This window comes from Acinonyx jubatus, chromosome D3 (genome assembly GCF_027475565.1).
Source record: "Acinonyx jubatus isolate Ajub_Pintada_27869175 chromosome D3, VMU_Ajub_asm_v1.0, whole genome shotgun sequence".
NCBI lineage: Eukaryota > Metazoa > Chordata > Mammalia > Carnivora > Felidae > Acinonyx > Acinonyx jubatus.
The window spans coordinates 23,498,725-23,517,097 of record NC_069392.1 but is presented as its reverse complement, the minus strand read 5'-3'; the positions used below and the strand labels follow the sequence as shown (position 1 = coordinate 23,517,097).

At 39.9% G+C, this 18,373-nt stretch overlaps 1 protein-coding gene and 1 pseudogene across 3 annotated transcripts in view; both read right to left on the bottom strand.

Annotated features, from left to right (window-relative positions):
- Positions 1–18,087, bottom strand: part of TTC28 (tetratricopeptide repeat domain 28) — a 625,904-nt gene extending 607,817 nt beyond the window's left edge. For 2 of the 3 annotated variants that reach the window (XM_027050848.2, XM_027050849.2), the window contains exon 1: positions 17,859–18,086. In XM_027050848.2, coding sequence (XP_026906649.2) covers positions 17,859–17,960 — 102 coding nt within the window. In that variant the 5' untranslated portion in view covers positions 17,961–18,086. Of the gene's footprint in view, positions 1–17,858 lie in introns of all 3 variants that reach the window. The other variant, XM_027050850.2, reaches the window with a different exon arrangement.
- On the bottom strand, positions 48–7,899 carry LOC128312527 (40S ribosomal protein S18-like; annotated as a pseudogene).
- Positions 18,088–18,373: the final 286 nt, after the last annotated feature.

Below are 18,373 nucleotides of genomic sequence, written 5' to 3'. Positions count from 1 at the left end.
CAAACATTTATTTAGCGTTTACTACATTCCTGGAACTGTTTTAAATAGCATCTATGTATTAATTCATTTAATCCTTACAACAGCCTTACTATGAAGTAGGAAATGGTAGTAGTCTCACTTTATAGACAGGACAATAAGGTTCACATCCTATGCTTGTGATCACTATATATGCTACAAGGCCACGATACACAACTTGCTCTAAATTGAAGTCAGCCTTTGAAGTGTAACACTGGTTGAACACAACTTGCTTACATGCTTTTTAAAGTTCATATCTGGATTTGTAGCTAGACAGAAAATCTATCTATAGATATATTCTCACATGTGGAGTATTTTTTAAGACTCTCTGCTGAGAACATCCAACCTGGCAACAAACTCCTGGTACCCTGAGCAATAAAGGATAAAATGGACAGAAAATTAAGCAATGAAATGATCTTCCACACTCTGCGAAATAAAACTACCACCTTCATTACTGTCACACTCAGAAATCAGAAGTAAGTTAATTCATGGTAGATGCATACAATTTATTTTATAAATTGTTATTTAAATAGACTGAAGTTCACAAATATCCTGGGGTGAGAACATAAAACAAAGAATCTCTGATCTTTAATACTAAATACATGTCTTACATACAAACTTTGTATAAGTGTAAGTTTAATAAAATATTTTTTACGTTCTTGCAGTACTGCTAACCATAATTATATATGTTTTTAGTGTCATGACTGAGGATTCAGGATTACAAAAGCCAATGTTAAAATACTGCTTCATCTTAAGCCACTATTTACAAAAAGTAATAAAACACTACACAAGAAACAAAATTAAAAAAAAAAAATTTAGAGGCACCTGCGTGGCTCAGTCAGTTAAGTGACCGACTCTTGATTTCAGCTCAGGTCATGATCTCACAGTTTGTGAGACCAAGCCCTGCATCAGGCTCCATGCTGACAGTGTGGAACCTGCTTGCGATTCTCTCTCTCCCTCTCTCTCTCTTTGCCCCTTCCCTACTTGCACTTGCATACATTCTCTCTCTCCCTTCTCTCAAAATAAATAAAATTAAAGAAAATTTTTTTCAGGCAAATCAATACAAATTTCACAACTCCCTCTGTAAAATCAATCAAACTACTACAATGGTAGGAAAACAAGCACACTTTAAAAAATTTTAACTATGTAAACACATGAATTCATTCCAGCTCTTCCAACCTCAATAAGAAATAAATATGTACTCCAAAGTATGAGTAATCATATGTCTATACACCTGCTGCCCTGTTTATAAAGGGCCCTGCATTGGGCTCTGCACTGCTGATGCACGGAGCCTGCTTGAGATTCACTCTTGCTCTCTCTCTCCCTCTCTCTCAAAATAAAATAAACTTAAAAAAAAGGCGGGGGGGAGTCAACTGGGTGGCTCAGTTGGTTGAGTGTGTGACTTCAGCTCAGGTCATGGTCTCACAGTTTGAGAGTTCTGGCTTTGCGCTGACAACGCAGAGCTGGCTGGCATTCTCTGTCCCCCTCTCTATCCCTCCCCCACTCACACTCTTTTCTCTCTCTCAAAAATAAACGTTAAAAAAAATTAATAAAAAAATGTAGCAGTGTAAAATGCCTCCAGACATTCAACTATTTCAACTCTCTTTAAGAATAATAAGCTCAAAGATTAATATTTATTAAGTAAATACCTACATTTTTGTGCCACCAGAAATTCAAATGAAGAATACTCCAATGAAGATTTCTAGAATCTATTTTTTTATAACAAAAAAACTTATTTCAGGAAATTAGAATTGTATACATCCATTTTGCAAACCTAGCCTCGGGCTAAAATCCTGAATCAGTAAATGATTTACAGTATTAATATGCTGTGTCTTTAGTTAACAATTTTTAATTTGCACTATAAACACTGATTCCTCATCAACATTAAGAAGGGAAGATACAAGCAGTCATTTTCCCCTGGTTCCTTAACACACTATACAGTCTGACCCCTCCCTTGGACCCCAGGGGTGGGGATGGTGGGCCCATCCCTGTATGTGGCCATCACCAGTCTTGTCCTCATGTCCTCTCACACTCGACTACTGTCTGTTCTCTCCCAACTTGCCCCCCTCAAAGACTGATGACCACTCACCCCACTGAGTTGGCCATGGGAGAGGAGAAGCCAATGGAGACAACTGCCTATTCCCCAGGGAATGTGTCCAGCAGCTCCTGGTCAAAGCACTATTGCTAAAAGCTATCTCTGGAGTGCTGTAGGGCCCCCTCCCTCAGCACACACCTCTGGGGAAAGTGCACGCATATTAACTCATGAGGATTTTCCTCACCAATAATAAATGAAGACAACCTCAAAAAAAAAAAAAAGCAGTGGTCTTATTTTCTAATTATTTTTATTTCAGAGATATATATGAAATTAGAATCATTCCTTTACTATCTTAAAAATCATTTTTATTTATAGCCTCATTTCATTTAATACTTTTCTTCCTTGTCTGGGTTAATCCCCATGCTTCATTCAAGAAACATTTATTTTAGGTACTACATTATTAGTTTAATAACCGTTTTGTAACCTCAAATACTTAAAGAATTAAACCACTTACATTGTAGTTAATTTTAACTTTTGACTGATAAAAAGTTACTAGATGATAAAATTCAAGAATAAACTTAGTATCAAACAGTCATCCCTTTGCTCTATCATTACAGAAACTTGAATTCCAGAATACTGTGCCAACATAACCTTAAACCTCACAGTAAAAACTAGTTTTTAACAAGACATTCAAGGAATTGCCTATATTACTATCTTGCAATAACTCTAACATTTAATAGCAAAAGATAGTTATAATTGATCCTATTTGCTTAATGATCATTCAAATCAAAGACCAACTAGTGCAATGTTTAAGAATATAGACTCTAGGGGCGCCTGGGTGGCTCAGTCGGTTGGGCATCTGACTTCGGCTCAGGTCATGATCTCACAGTGAGTTTGAGCCCCATGTGAGGCTCTGCGCTGACAGCTCGGAGCATGGAACCTGCTTCGGATTCTGTGTCTCCCTCTCTCTCTGCCCCTCCCGTGCTCATGCTCTCTCTCTCTCTGTCTCTCAATAATAAATAAATGTAAAAAATAAAAATAAAAAAGAATATAGACTCTAGAGCTAGAGTGCTAAATCACAGTCCAGGGTAATATGTGATCTTGAACAAGTTACTTGATAACCTCACTGTACCTCAGTTTCCTCATATGTAAAATGGTAATAACAACGGTACCTACCTCATAAGGTAGTTAGGACTAAATGAGTTAATATGCAAAAAGGACTGAGAACAGTGTCAGACACATAGTAAGCACAATATGTTAGCTACAATAATCTGAACCCAACAGACTCTATACTTTTTTTTTTTTTTTTTTTTTTAAACAAACCCTGTGTGGAGGGCTGACTTTCAACAGATTGCAGCAAGGGAGCTGCTCTGCTACCGACGAAATCCCAACCCAGAAGCAGGTCATCTTTGAATGGGTTAGCACCAGGTTCCCAAGGAGCAAGCATTGCTTGATGGGTGTCGAGGGGGCGGCCCCCTTACCAGTGGCATCCCGTTTCCCAGGGACAAAGGGACAGACTCTATACTTATGAAAGGAACACTGCCCCCATACAACTACTCTACAATTTACGTGGTTCTCCCAAATATACCTGATGGAAATTTTATTTTTTTAATATATTTGGAATTTATGGCCAACTTCCTGAACAATTTTTATAAATGGTTTTCATAAATCTTTGTGGAGATTGGGAAGCTCTTGAATTTAACAAGAGCATTATTTGACAGTGGAACAACTTTCAAAACTCCTGTATCTACATAAGCTAAAACCATGAGGATCCAAGACAGCACTCAGTACAAAAACATTACATACAGAACAAAAGGAATTGTGGCAGTGTTTTTTAGCACTTTCTCAGGAAATTGTGCAATCTGCTGTAATACAATTTTCCTAATGATAAGAAACTACACACAAGGCCAAATGCCCTACGAAGGTGCCTGAATTCCAAAATCGTATTACAAACATGCAAATTCTTGAGAGAACATACCCAGATGTGTAACCAGTTAACTCCAAAATAAAAGGTACTATGCCAACCCAAGTGCTTAGCTTTTTTTAATATATGTACTCCTTAATATCAAATTGCACTAACAAAATATCAGGAAACTAAGCTGCTAGTCTCAGAGGACAGGTCACAGGGAAAGTCTTACGAAGTTGACAGTGTCCTCTGTTCTACAACTTGGCACAGTAATCTTACAAGCACATGAGGGTCAATATACTACCATTAAAAATGCTGTCACTTACAGACCTGTTTATTTCAAAGTTCAGACACACACCCTAACATGTCCATGCAACATTTAATTCACAGAAACTCTCATTCCTATTTATTTCAGGTGCACTCTACATAAATGCTTAGTGAACATTTTATTTTAGATAATGTAAAGACAGCTTCTACAAATCTCAACTATTTCCCAAAATATATCTAGCTATTACAAAGTATTAATAATCTAAATCAAACTAATGAGAGAATGTAAGGGTTTATTATTAGAGTCAATCTGGGGCACCTGGGTGGCTCAGTCAGTTAAGCGTCCGACTTTGGTTCAGGTCATGATCTCACAGCTCATGAGTTCAAGCCCCACGTCGGGCTCTGTGCTGACACTTCAGAGCCTGGAGCCTCCTTCGAATTCTGTGACTCCCTCTCTCTCTGTCCCTCCCCTGCTCGTGTGCGCTCCCTCTCTCTCTCTCTCTCTCTCTCTAAAATAAATAGACATTATTATTAGAGTCAATCTACTTTTCCATATGCTTGAAATTATTGATACATATATACTCTATTTTTAAACTATTACTTTTGGGTTTCCTTTGTCACTCCATAAGACAGCTTTAGATGACAGGATCATCTTAGATGACAGGTATAATCCTGCTCATTTATCATGTACTAGGGAAAACAAAAATGAGAGAGGGGCAAATAAAGACTGTAGGAGAAGATTTTTTTTTTTTTAGGAGAATATCTTTAATGGCATTTTAAAAGATTAGACATTCTTTTCATTTTCTAGTTGATTTTCTTTATACATCTAGTAAGATCTATTTCACATATCATAAAATTCATCCTATTTTCTTAAAGTTTATTTATTTTCAGAGAGAAAGAGACAGCGCAAGTAGGGGAGGGGCAGAGAGAGAGAGAGGGAGGGAGAGAATCCCAAGCACGCTCTGCGCTGCTAGCAGAGAGCCTGACCTCACTAAACCATGAGATCATGACCTGAGCCAAAACCAAGAGTCAGACACTTAACCAACTAAGCCACCCAGGCTCTCCAAATTTATCCTACTAAACTGTGAAGCTCAGTGGTTTTTTATTTATTCACAGAGTTTTGTAACCATTACCACAATTTAATATTTCAATCACCCACAAAAGAAGCCCCATACCCATTAACAGTCATTCCCCACTCATTCACCCCAAGTCCCTGGCTAATACTAATCCACTTTCTGCATCTGTGGATTTGCCTATCCTGAATATTTCACATAAACGGAATCAAACAATATGTGATCTCTTGTGACTAGCTTCTTTCACTCAGAATATTTTCAAGGTTTATATCATATCATGTGTTAATATTTCTTCCTTCTGAATGGCTGAGTAATATTCCACTGTATGAATATACCACATTTTGTTGATTCACTCAAGCGTTAATTGATATACTTACAGGTTGTATCAACTAAATGTCCATGCTGCCATGAACATTCGTGTGTTTGTGTAGACAAAGTTTCTCATTTCTCTCTACATATATAATCGGAGTAGAATTACTGTACCAGATGCAAGCTCCATGTTTAGCATTCTAAAGAAATGCCAAACTGTTTTCCTCAATGGCTGAGCCACTTCTCATTCTCACCAGCAATGTATGAGGGGACTCCAATTTCTCCACATCCTCACCAACACTTCTTATTATCATTTTTACTGTTAAGGCATCCTAGTAGGTGTGAAGTGGTATCTCACTGTGGTTTTGACCTTATTGCCCTGATGACTAATACCTTTTTGTGTGTTTATGGTCACTTGTACATATTCTTTGAGAAATATATATTCAAAGACTTTGTTCATTTTTTCATTGGATTGTCTTTTAATGTTTTTATTTGTTTGTTTGGAAGGAGAGAGAAACTGAGCATAAGCAGGGGAAGAGCAGAGAGAGAGGGAGACACAGAATCCAGAGCAGGCTCCAGGCTCTGAGCTGTCAGCACAGAGCCCGATGCGAGACTTGAACTCACGAACTGTGAGATCATGACCTGAGCCGAAGTAGGACGCTTAACCAGCTGAGCCACCCAGGCGCCCCAAATTGGATTGTCTTATCATGAGTTGTGAGAGTTCTTTATATATATTTTTTTAATTTTAATGTTATTTGAGAGAGCACACGCATGCACAGGCACGCACAAGCAGGACAGGGACAGAGACAGAGAGAATCCCAAGCAGACCCTGTGCAGTCAGCACCAGCTGGACACAGGGCTCAATCCCATGAACCGTGAGATCATGACCTGAGCCAAAATCAAGAGGTGGATGCTTAATGGACTGAGCCACCCAGGAGCCCCAGAGTTCTTTATGTATTCTTGACACAAGTCCGTTACCACACACAGATTTGTAAGTATTTTCTTCCATTATGTGGGATTTCTTCACTTTCCTTTTTTTTTTTTTTAATAAGGAAGCCATCGGTGCATAACCTATTAACAGATTAACAGACAAGGCCTGTAGATATATTTCTTCTTGGACACACCCACAGTAAAGCCACAAACAGCCTTAGCATGCTTAGCTAGGTGGTCTTAGCATGCTGTCCTGGGACACGAAGTCTCTAGAAATGATGCAGCCCTCTGTGGGCTCAAATCTTCTTCATTCTAAGTCTTCATGAAGTTTTTTGTCCAGACTATTGGTCAGGACCTAGCTGTATTTTCCATCCTTCACATCCTTTTGTCTGTTCCAGAACCAGTCTGAGATTTTATACTGGTGTGAATTCTGCATAATACTGATCACACATTCCACCTCATCCTCAAAGAGTCTTTTGCCCTCTTGGTAAGGTGGATGTCTCTGCTTTCCTCAACACCACATGCACATATCTTTACCCCACATCCTTAACTGCAGTGATGGCAAAGTCTATTTTCCACTGTTCATCAATACCGACTACTTGCAAAACGTGCTGGAACTCTCAGGGATCACGAGAGACATGATGGAGGCTCTAACAGCAGCATGTAGGCCTCCTATGGAAGGCCTCTTTTCACTTTCTAGATTCTCTCCTTTGACACACACAAGTGTCAATTTTTAATTAAGTCCAATTTACCTACTTTTTCTTTTGTTACTTGTCTTTTTGGTATTTAAGAAATCACCTCCTATGGGGCACCTGGCTGGCTCAGTCAGTAGAACATGCAACTATTGTTTATTCTGGGTTGTGAGTCCAAGCCCCATGTTGGGCATAGAAATTACTCAAGAAAAATAAAGTAAAAATCACCGCCTAACCCAAGGTCACAAAAATTTACTCCTGTGTTTTCTTTTTTTAATGTTTATTTATTTTCGAGGGAGAGAACACGAGCACAAGTGGGGGAGGGGCAAAGAAAGCCGGGGAGAGAGGATCCAAAGCAGGCTCTGTGCTGACAGCAGAGAGCCCATTGCAGGGCTCAAACTCAGGAACTGTGAGATCATGACCCCAGCAGAAGCCAAATGCTTAAACAACTGAGCCACCCAGGAGTCTCTACTGCTTTGTTTCTAGTAAGAGTTTCATTATTTTTGCCCTTATGTTTGGGTCTTTGATGCATTTTGAGTTTATTTTTGTGTATAGTGTGAGGCAAGGATTCAAATTCATTCTTTTGCATGTGGACATCTAGTTGTCCAACACCATTTGTTGAAAAGACCATTCTTTCCTCCACTGAATGGTCTTTACACCATTGTTGAGAATCAACTAGGGGCGCCTGGGTGGCTCAGTCGGTTGAGCATCTGACTTCAGCTCAGGTCACGATCTCACGGTCTGTGAGTTCGAGCCCCGCGTCAGGCTCTGGGCTGATGGCTCAGAGCCTGGAGCCTGCTTCCGATTCTGTGTCTCCCTCTCTCTCTGCCCCTCCCCCCATTCATGCTCTGTCTCTCTCTGTCTCAAAAATAAACATTAAAAAAAAAAAAAATTTAAAAAAAAAAAGAGAATCAACTAACCATAAATGTGGGAAATTTACACAATTTACACAATGGACTCTCAATTACATTGATCTATGTTATTCTAATGCCAGTACCACACTGACTTAATTACTATAGTTTCATAGATTTTAAAATAGGGAAGTGTGAGTTCTCTAAGTTTGTTCTTTTTCAAGATTGTCTTGGCTATTCTGGGTACCCCACACTTCCATCTGGATTTTAGGATAAGCTTATAGATTTCTGCAAAAAAAGGCAGAAGGGATTTTGATAGGGAATGCACTGACTCTGTACATCACTTGGGGAAACACTGCCATGTTAAGTTAACAATGTTAAGTCTCTGGTCCATGAACATGGAACGTCAAGATTAGACATATTCTTATTTTATCTTTTTTTAACGTTTATTTACTTTTGAGAGAGAAAGAGCGCAAGCCAGGGAGGGGCAGAGAGAAAGACACCCCAAGGAATGTAGTTTTAAAATAAGAATACATCTGGAGCGTATGATTCCTACAATGACTAACATTAGAGGACAATAATCTGAGTAATTTCCACCATCAAAGCGCTATTCTTCATGCAATTCTACAAATGCAATGAATATTGACAAACTTTTCCTACCCTTTGCTGAACTAAGTTATAGTAAGTTAAAACATTAATTACCATAGCAATTTTTAAACTTCCACAATAGTAAACTTACCCAATGATAGCATAGAAATGCCAAATGTATAATCATGGAATGAGAAGCCACATACAATTATATGCCTTCCCTTACTTAACACTCACTATTAAAAAACGCTAACCTATTTTTTACTCTTGCAAAATTACAACACAAAGCCAGGTTTGCTATTACTTAGACCACCTATTTTTTTTTAATGTTTATTATCTTTTGAGAGAAAGAGTGTGTGTGTAAGCAGGGGAGGTACAGAGAGGAAGATACAGAATCCAAAGCAGGCTACAGGCTCTGAGCTGTCAGCACAGAGCCCAATGTGGAGCTCAAACACACAAGCTGTGAGATCATGACCTGAGCTGAAGTCGGACGCTTAATCCACTGAGCCACACAGGCGCCCCAAACACCTGCTATTTCTTAGCAATTCTGCGCTTTATCCACAAAATAGTACCACGTCCTCATTATAATTTATCATTTGTCAACCAGAATCTCAACAAATCATATTTCAGATTGCTGCAAGTTATCTTTCTCTATTCATCATTTAAAATAATGCATGTTAGGGGCACCTGGCTAGCTCAGTAGAGCATGTGACTCTTGATATCAGCATCATGAGTTTAAGCCCCACATTGGGCATAGAGCTTACTTAATTAAAAAAGAAAATACCCGGGCTCCTTGGTGGCTCAGTCAGTTAAGCGTCTGACTTTGGCTCAGGTCATGATCTCATGGTCCGTGGGTTCAAGCCCCGCTCCGGGCTCTGTGCTGACAGCTCAGAGCCTGGAGCCTGCTTTGGATTCTGCGTCTCCCTCTCTCTCTGTCCCTCCCCCACACGTGGTCTGTCTCTCAAAAATAAGTAAATCCTAAAAAAAAAAAAAAATTAAAAAATAAATACCCACTAAAATAATGCACGTTCTTCAGACTGGAATATCCTCCCTTAGAGGTAATATAGCCTCAAGATGAAAAATAAGGCAATTAGAGACACGCTGTCACATCTATTTTCTGTCCTACTCTCTAGTTACTGTTACTGCCTTATCAACCTCCTAATACCACTTCTGATCTCTAGTAAAAGGGACTAGTTAAAAAATAAAAAGACACTACAGCAAAACTTGGTTTGCGAGCATAATCCATTCCAGAAACATGCTTGTAATCCAAACTACTTGTATATCAAAGCGAATCTCCCCATAAGAAATAATGGAAACTCAGATGATGTGTTCCACAACCCAAAAATATTCATATAAAAATGATTACACTACTGTAATATAATATAAAATATAAAGAAAATATAAAATATGAACAAAAATAAATTAACCTGCACTTACCTTTGAAAACCTTCGTGGCTGGTGTGAGGGAGACAAGAGAGAGGAGGGTTATTATTGTGAAGGAAAACTTTCACTATCACTAACTGATGCTGACTACAGTACAGTATTAATAAAGTCTTGTCATCTATCGCATTTAATGTACCCGGCAATAAGGCAGCAGAGGAAAGGGTCTGTACCTGCAGGCAGCCTGACCCAGAATGAAGCAAAGCATTCCTAAGCTTGCTCTTGTAGGAAAAGCAAAGGACTGTCCGTGGGTGCTTCGAAGGGACAAAAAACACACTAGTGCCAGTTGTGGGCCCCTCCCGACGTTCTGAAAAATCACTGATTTCTGCTAAACACCATGGCCTGAGACCGAGCATCTGAGCCTGGAAGATGATCATCCACAGTCCCGCAGGGAGAGACAGAAAGAGAGAACCACCACTGGGCTCAGTTGTGATCATATGACGTTCGGCATCACGTACTACTTGTATTGCAAGACATCCCTTCTTTATGAAGTTAAAACTTATTAGAAATGTTTGCTCATCTTGCGGAACACTCGCAGAACAAATTAACTCACAATCCAAGGTTTTACCGTATCACCACTGCCTTCCCATTCTCAACAGCAAGAAAATACTAATGATAAAATGAGCCTTATGTTACAACGGTAAATTGTATAACCTAGTCAAAAAATTTAACTTGTATCCATGAAGTCTTTTTATATAGTGCCTAGTTCATAGTAAACAGAGGAACAAGATAAATGACACCACATGTAAACCACCAGAAAAAGCCAGAAAATAGGACATTCTTTAGGACAACTGTTTTGGTCTCTTTGATGAGTCAGTGTTATGAAAAAAGGGACCATGTGAGATTAAGAGAGACTTAAGTGACAATAACTAAGATATAATTAGATACTGATTCTGGATTAGACCCTAGATTAGATACTGATTTTGACACAAAATCTTTCAAGAATATTTTGGGACAGATTGGGAAAACAATAATTGAATAATGCGAAAGCACTTAGTAAGAGGAAACTACTTAAATGGAAAGTGGGGGGTGGATCAACTGAAGAAAAAACATTTCAAAACAGTACCTACATATGTTTATCACACAAACCAGCAATCCCACTCTTAAATACTTACTCTTATATATATATATAACACACAAAGACTTGTATGTGAATGTTCATAGTAGCTCTCTTCACAATCACCAAAAACTGGAAAAACATGTCCATTAACTGGTGAATGGATAACAAATTGCAGGACACATAAAATGGAGTACTCAGTAATAACAAGGAACAGTCTATTCTACTGACTGTGGTGGTGACTTCAAAACTATATATATTTGTCAGAATTCACACAACTACAACAGAAAAGTATGGGCAAGGTCTAAGGCCAAATGTTGATATATATATGTGGTCACAATTTCTATATTGCCTTGGACCTCTGAGGACTAGATCTTAGCAAAATGAAAGGGTTTGCTGACTTTGGTGGTATTAAAGTTCAACATATCTGGGATATACAAACTCAAGTCATTTGCGAATTGATCATGAATGTCCCTCAATGTCTACTCAGCGTAGGTGTAACTCCTATATTATTCTCATTGTTACTATTTTGAATTAAAAATGAAGAATGATTCTTGGGGGAAAAAAAAAGAACTCACATAAGTATACACTTAAAATTAGTAAATTTTATTGTATGCAAATTATACCTACATAAAGCCAATTTTTAAAGTTTATTTAAAATTTTTAATCTAATTTAATAAAAAATTTTAAGTTTACTTATTTTGAGAGAGTGTGTATGTGAGTAGGGGAAGGGCAGAGACAGAGGGAGACAATCCCAGCAGGCTCCATGCTGTCAACGTGGAGCCCGTGGCAGGACTCAATCCCATGAACCATGAGATCATGAACTAAGCATGAAATCAAGAGTCGGATGCTTAACTGACTGAGCCACCCAGAGGCCCCATAAAGCTGATTTTTAAAGATTATTTTGTGTATTTTTATCTTGTCTTAGTTGAAATACCTATAAACATTTGTGTATATGTATGCAAATATTGTTGGATAAAAAGATGCACAAAAAAGTTGAGAAAGATACGTATTTAAAAAATTTTTTTAACATTTACTCATTTTTGAGAGACAGAGTGCAAGCAGAGGTGGGGCAGAGAGAGAGAGGGAGACACAGAATCCGAAGCAGGCTCCAGGCTCTGAGCTGTCAGCACGGAGCCCAATGTGGGGCTCAAACTTACAAACCGTGAGATCATGACCTGAGCCAAAGTCTAAGGCTTAACCGACAGAGCCACCCAGGCGCCCCAAGAAAGATACCTATTTAGGTATTAATAGTAGTAATCCCCATATTGGTAGTATTATAACTTTATTTTTTTTTCTTTGGCTTGTCTTTTAAATTATTTTAAATTGTTTTTTAAATGTTATGCAATGTATATGTACAACTGTCATAATAATAAAAGGGTTTTTTTAAACAAAGATCAATTTTGATTTAAAATTTTCTTATAGACATGTCTATGAGTTATCAATCTGTGGGTTTGTGGGTTATAAATTTAATTACAGTTGTGAATTTGGAGGTAAGTTTTTGTCAAAATAATATTTACAAGGTAAATAATTATTTTCTTTGGATCATAGTGAATACACATTCAATGAATATGATATGTTCCAGCATCATATTTGGATTACACTGTGTCTCTGTTTTCTTCCCAAATAGCAACCTACTCTGGCTACTGAAAAAAACACAAAAATAAGAGTAATATTAAATTTAAGCATCAGGTTTGCCTCTAACAGTTTTGTTTTCAAGTATTTATTTATTTTTCACACACACAAACACACGGCCCCAGTGGGGGAGGGGCAGAGACGAGAGAGAGAGAGAGAGAGAGAGAGAGAGAGAGAGAGAGAGAGAGAATCCCAAGCAGGTTCCATGCTGTCGGTGAGCCAGATGTGGGCTCAAACTCATGAAACTGTGAGATCACAACCTGAGCCAAGATCACAAGTCAGGACTCAACCTACTGAACCACCTAGGTGCCACAGCTCTAACAGGGTTTTTTTTAAAAACAGCAATCACTCAAAATAAACAAGAATTGTAACCATCAAATTCAATGAAAAATATATTACTTCTGCTTTTAGGAGAAATAGGTAATAAAGAACAGCACATTAATAAGAACTATGGTGTAAAAAGAAATATTTTTGAGTTACACTTATTATTTTTAATAACACTTACCAAAATAATGCATTATCAAATACCCTATATAGTAGCCTAGATTTAGGTAATTGCTTTTACAATACAATTGTGAGGTGTTAGAGACTTTATCTTTCACTACTCCTCAAGTACTCACAGGGATGTCTTAGATCACAGAAAAGTAATGGGGACAGGAAGAGGTTTGAGGTTTTTGCCTGTGGCTTTTCTTTGTGGGTTTGGGGTCTATAGGGAATTTTTTTTTTTTTTTTTTTTTTTTTTGTCTACGGTTTTGGGTTTGTTTGGGGAGCTTTTTTGGTTTTGTTTGTTTGGGTTTGGTGTTTTGCTTGCTTTTTGTTTTTTGGCTTGCTTTTAAATTGAGTTATTTTAACAGAATAAGATAACAAACATCAAATTCCCACCACATGTGAGGCACTGTTCTTAATACCTATCAACATTTTCTCTTATTTAACACTTCTTTGGGATGGATATTACTGTTCCATTATACAAATGAGAACACTGAAATGTATAACAGGTCAGAATAGTCATAACACATACAACTGGTAAGTAGCAGAGCCAAAAACTAGAAAATGTGAGCAGTCTACTACTAAATGATGACATTAAAAGATTTATCCAAAATCCAACTATATTTCTTCTACATACCAGCAATGAACTAGTGATAAACAATAACAATATGAAATTTTAAAAACAGTTCCATGTATAATAGCATCAAATAAAATACTAATAAATTTTTGAAAAAAGGTCAAGTCTTGGACCTGAAAGCTACAAAACACCAATGAAAGGACAGATTAAACACAATCTCTATAAAAATCCAAGCTAATTTTTTGGCAAAAATTAAAAAACTGATCCTAAAATCCATTAAGTAAGGAACCCAGAAAAACCAAAACAGTCTTGAAAAAGAACAAAGTTACAGGATTTACATTTAATTTCAAAACCTATTACAGAGCTACTATAATCAAATAGTATAGTACTGGTAGAGGGTAGACAATAGAATTCAGAGCCCAAAAATAAAACCTAGCAGGGACACCTGGGTGGCTCAGTCGGGTAAGCATCAACTCTGGATTTCAGCTCAGGTCACGATCTCATGGTTTGTGAGATGGAGTCCCGCAGCATGCTCCTTGCTGACAGCAAGGAGTCTATTTGGGATATTCATTCATTCTCTCTCTCTCTCCCTCTCTCTCTCTCTCTCCCCCTCCCCCACTCTCTCATGCTCTCCCTCTCTCTCAAATAAATTAATAAACTTAAAACAAATAAATAATAAAAATAAAACCTAACACATAATCAGCTGGGTTTCAATAGGGTACAAAGACCATTCAATGGGCTTAAAAGCAATCCTTTCAATATATAGTCCTGGGACAACTGGATCACTACATGCAAAAGAACGAATGTGGACCATTACTTTACACCACACACAAAAATTAACTCAAAATTGATTGGGGCGCCTGGGTGGCGCAGTCGGTTGAGCGTCCGACTTCAGCCAGGTCACGATCTCGCGGTCCGTGAGTTCGAGCCCCGCGTCAGGCTCTGGGCTGATGGCTCGGAGCCTGGAGCCTGTTTCCGATTCTGTGTCTCCCTCTCTCTCTGCCCCTCCCCCGTTCATGCTCTGTCTCTCTCTGTCCCAAAAATAAATAAACGTTGAAAAAAAAATTTTTTTTTAAAAATTGATCAACAACCTCAATATAAGGGCTCAAAAAAACATAAACTCTTAGAAGAAAGCACAGGGGTAAATCTTCATGACCTTGGATTTGGCAATGGATTCTTAGATATGACACCAGAAGTATGAGCAGCAAAAGAAAAAATAAATAAATTGGACTTCATCACTTAAAAACTTTGTTTTTCAACAAAAGACAGTATCAAAAAAGTGAAACGACAACCTACAGAATGGGAAAAAGTATTTGTAAATCATATATCTGATTATGTTTTACTATCCAGAATATTTAAATAACTCCTACAACTCAATACAAATAACTCAATTAAAAAATGGACCAAGGATCTGAATAGTCATTTCTCCAAAGAAGATATACAAATGGCCAGTAAGCACACACACAAAATCCCCAATATCAGTAGTCAGCAAGGAAATGTAAATCAAAATGGCAAGGAGTTACCATTTTAGATCTACTAGGATGGCTAAAGAGAAACAAATACAGACAGAGACAGTAACAAGTATTGGCAAGGATGTAGAGAAATGAACCCTCATACTCTGCTGGTGGGAATGTAACAATGTAGTAGTGCCATAGGAACAGTCTGCCAGCTCCTCAAAAGGTTAAAATAGAGTTACCATATGATCCAGCAATTAGAATATGCCCAAGAGAAAATAAAACATATGTCCACACTAAAACTTATACATAAATGTTCATAGCAATATTCATAATAACCAAAAAAAAAAAAAAATACCCACATGTCTATTGATGGATAAATGGATAAACAAAATGTGGTACATCCATCAATGGAATATTATCCAGCAATAAAAAGGAATGAAATATTTATACATGCTACAACATGGATGAACCTCAAAAGGACTATGCGGAGTGAAAGCCAGACTACTATAAGATCACATCATGTGAAATGTCCAGAATAGCTCAATGCCAGCAGCTGGTCAAAGGGGAATAAGGAATGGTAACGCGCACAAAATTTCTTTGAAGTACGATGAAAATGCTCTAAAAGCAGATAATGATGATGTTGGGCATAGAGTGAATCTACACTGAAAAGGTTAATTTTAAGGTAGGTGAATTATACCTCAACAAAGTTGAGTTTGTTTTTTGATTTTAAGACACTGAAAAAATTGCAATGATGGGGATGTGATGTACAGCGTGGTGACTATGGTTAATAATACTGAATTATATATTTGAAAGGTGCTAAGAGAGTAGATCTTGAAAGTTCTCATCACAAGAAAAAAAATTGTAACTATGTATGGTGATGAATGTTAACTAGACTTATTGTGGTGATCATTTTGCAATACATACAAAAATTAAATCATTATGTTATACACCTGAAACTAATATTATATGTCAATTGTATTTAAATTAAAAAAATTTTTTAAATCCACATAAACTGCAAAAATGACTCAAAGAATAAAGAACCTAATTTTTCTTCCTCAGATGCAATCTCAACTCCTAAAGTCCTGTCTTCCTATATATTCATATTTTTCCAGTCAAAAAAAGAGAGTGAAATGAAATCAACTACTGAAATTCAAAAAAAACCCAAAAACTAGCCCTGAAATATCAAGTCACTTTCAAACAATTCTATTTTAGCATTAACTCTGAACTAAACATTAATCTCACTTTCAAAATGTTGCATAAAAACCACAAATGCTCAGAAGGTCTAAGCAAATAGCCAACTTTTCTGAATAAACAGTAATTCAGATTTGCTTTGATAAAATGTAAATATTTACCTGCCTCAAAGGAACAAAATCCTTTAAGCCTAGTGTTCCCAAATGATGAAGAGAAAGAAGCACACATTTTTTTTTTATTCAGGCGTTGTTTTAGAATTAATTTTAACACAGCTAGGGTATACAAAGTTGATAGTTTGCACTAAGCAATGTATGCTCTGATTTTGCCTACAACATAAACAGTCACAGAAGTTGGGACCTGAGAAAAATCACATTTTACAGTAAATCTGACAGATATTAATCTCAAAAGCTCCTGAAAATGTCTCAAGAACTCCTATTTTGGAAACTCTCTGAGTTAGTCAGTCTTCCTACAAATAATGAATGACCATCTACCGTGTGCCAAGCACTGCGCCCGTACCAGGATGCCATGGTGAGCTCCAAACAGAACAGGTCCCTGGCTGCTGGAAGCTTCCTCTGAAACAGTGCCTGTCGAACCTGCCTGACCCTAACAACTTGGGAGTGTGTTAAAAATTCAAACTCTGCTCCTCTGCCTTGGAGAGTCTGAATCCACGGCCCTGGGAAGAGCTGTGACGCCAGTATTCTTACCAAGCTACGGGTTGTTGCCTCCGCCTGGGCGGTTTGGGAAGCCAAATCCTCAGGGCCATCCCGTCCCGCCCTCTGAGAGCCACACCTCCAAAGCCCATTTTGCTCAGCATCCTTCACCCCGACCGACACCCCCAAAGGCACCATGAAGCCAGGAAGGATGTCAAGCATTCCAAAATCACGCTGCGCCGAGCCACCGACAGACTTGGTTGCTTCCAGGGACGGACCGCTTACTCCCTGTGATTCCACCTGGGGCTGTCGGCACCTGAGTCTCCCAGGGCTGCACCGACACCTGTCTCCGAGCGGCTGCCATCTCCCTCTCCTGTGGGCCCTGGGCGGGGGGCAGCCGCCGCCCTGCGGGAGCGAAGGCAACAGGGGAGACGCGGTGCGCAGTAGGCGCCTACTGTATACAACCCCCCCCCCCCCCAACCGCGCGCGCGCGCGCACATACACACTCTTTCGAAACCGAGCTGGGCAGGCGGCGGACCGAATCCCGCCGCAGAACGGCGCGAGGCGGGACAACTCGAAGCCGCACGGCGGGACGGGCTCCGCCTCGCGGGCGCTCGTCAGTCGCCGAGGCCCGGCCCGGCTCGCACCGACGGAGTTTCACAAAGAAAGTCTCCCGGCCCGCGCCCCTCACGCACTCACCGGCGCCGGCGCCGGCGGCGACTCCGGCTCCCGCCGCCTACGGCTCCGTGCCGGGGTCGGCCCCGGAGTTGGCTCGGGAGCCGGCGGCGGCGACTGCTCCATCCCCGCGGGGCCCGGGCCGCGTCCGCCTCGAGCTAACGGTCCCGCCAGCTAGGCGCGCGCGCCGGCCCCGCGCGCCATGTTCCCGCCGTACCGCGCGCCGCCGCGGCAACCCACACCAACCCCCCCCCCCCGCGCAACCGCGCACGCGCGCACGCGCCGCACCAGCTCCCCGCGCGCCTCCGAGGGTCCCCCCAACCGCGCAAGCGCGCACTCGCCGCGCCCCTTCCCCGCGCGCCCCGCCTTGCGCCCTCCGGAGCCGGCCGCTGTTCCCGGCGTCGAGCCCACCCCCTCCGCACCCGTCCGGCCGGGCTGGAGCGCTCGCCGTTCCGTACTGAGCGCCGCCGCCTGCCGCACTGCGGACGACCCCCGGCCCGGCCCCCAGCCCCTGCACTGCCCTTTCTGCTTCTCCCGTC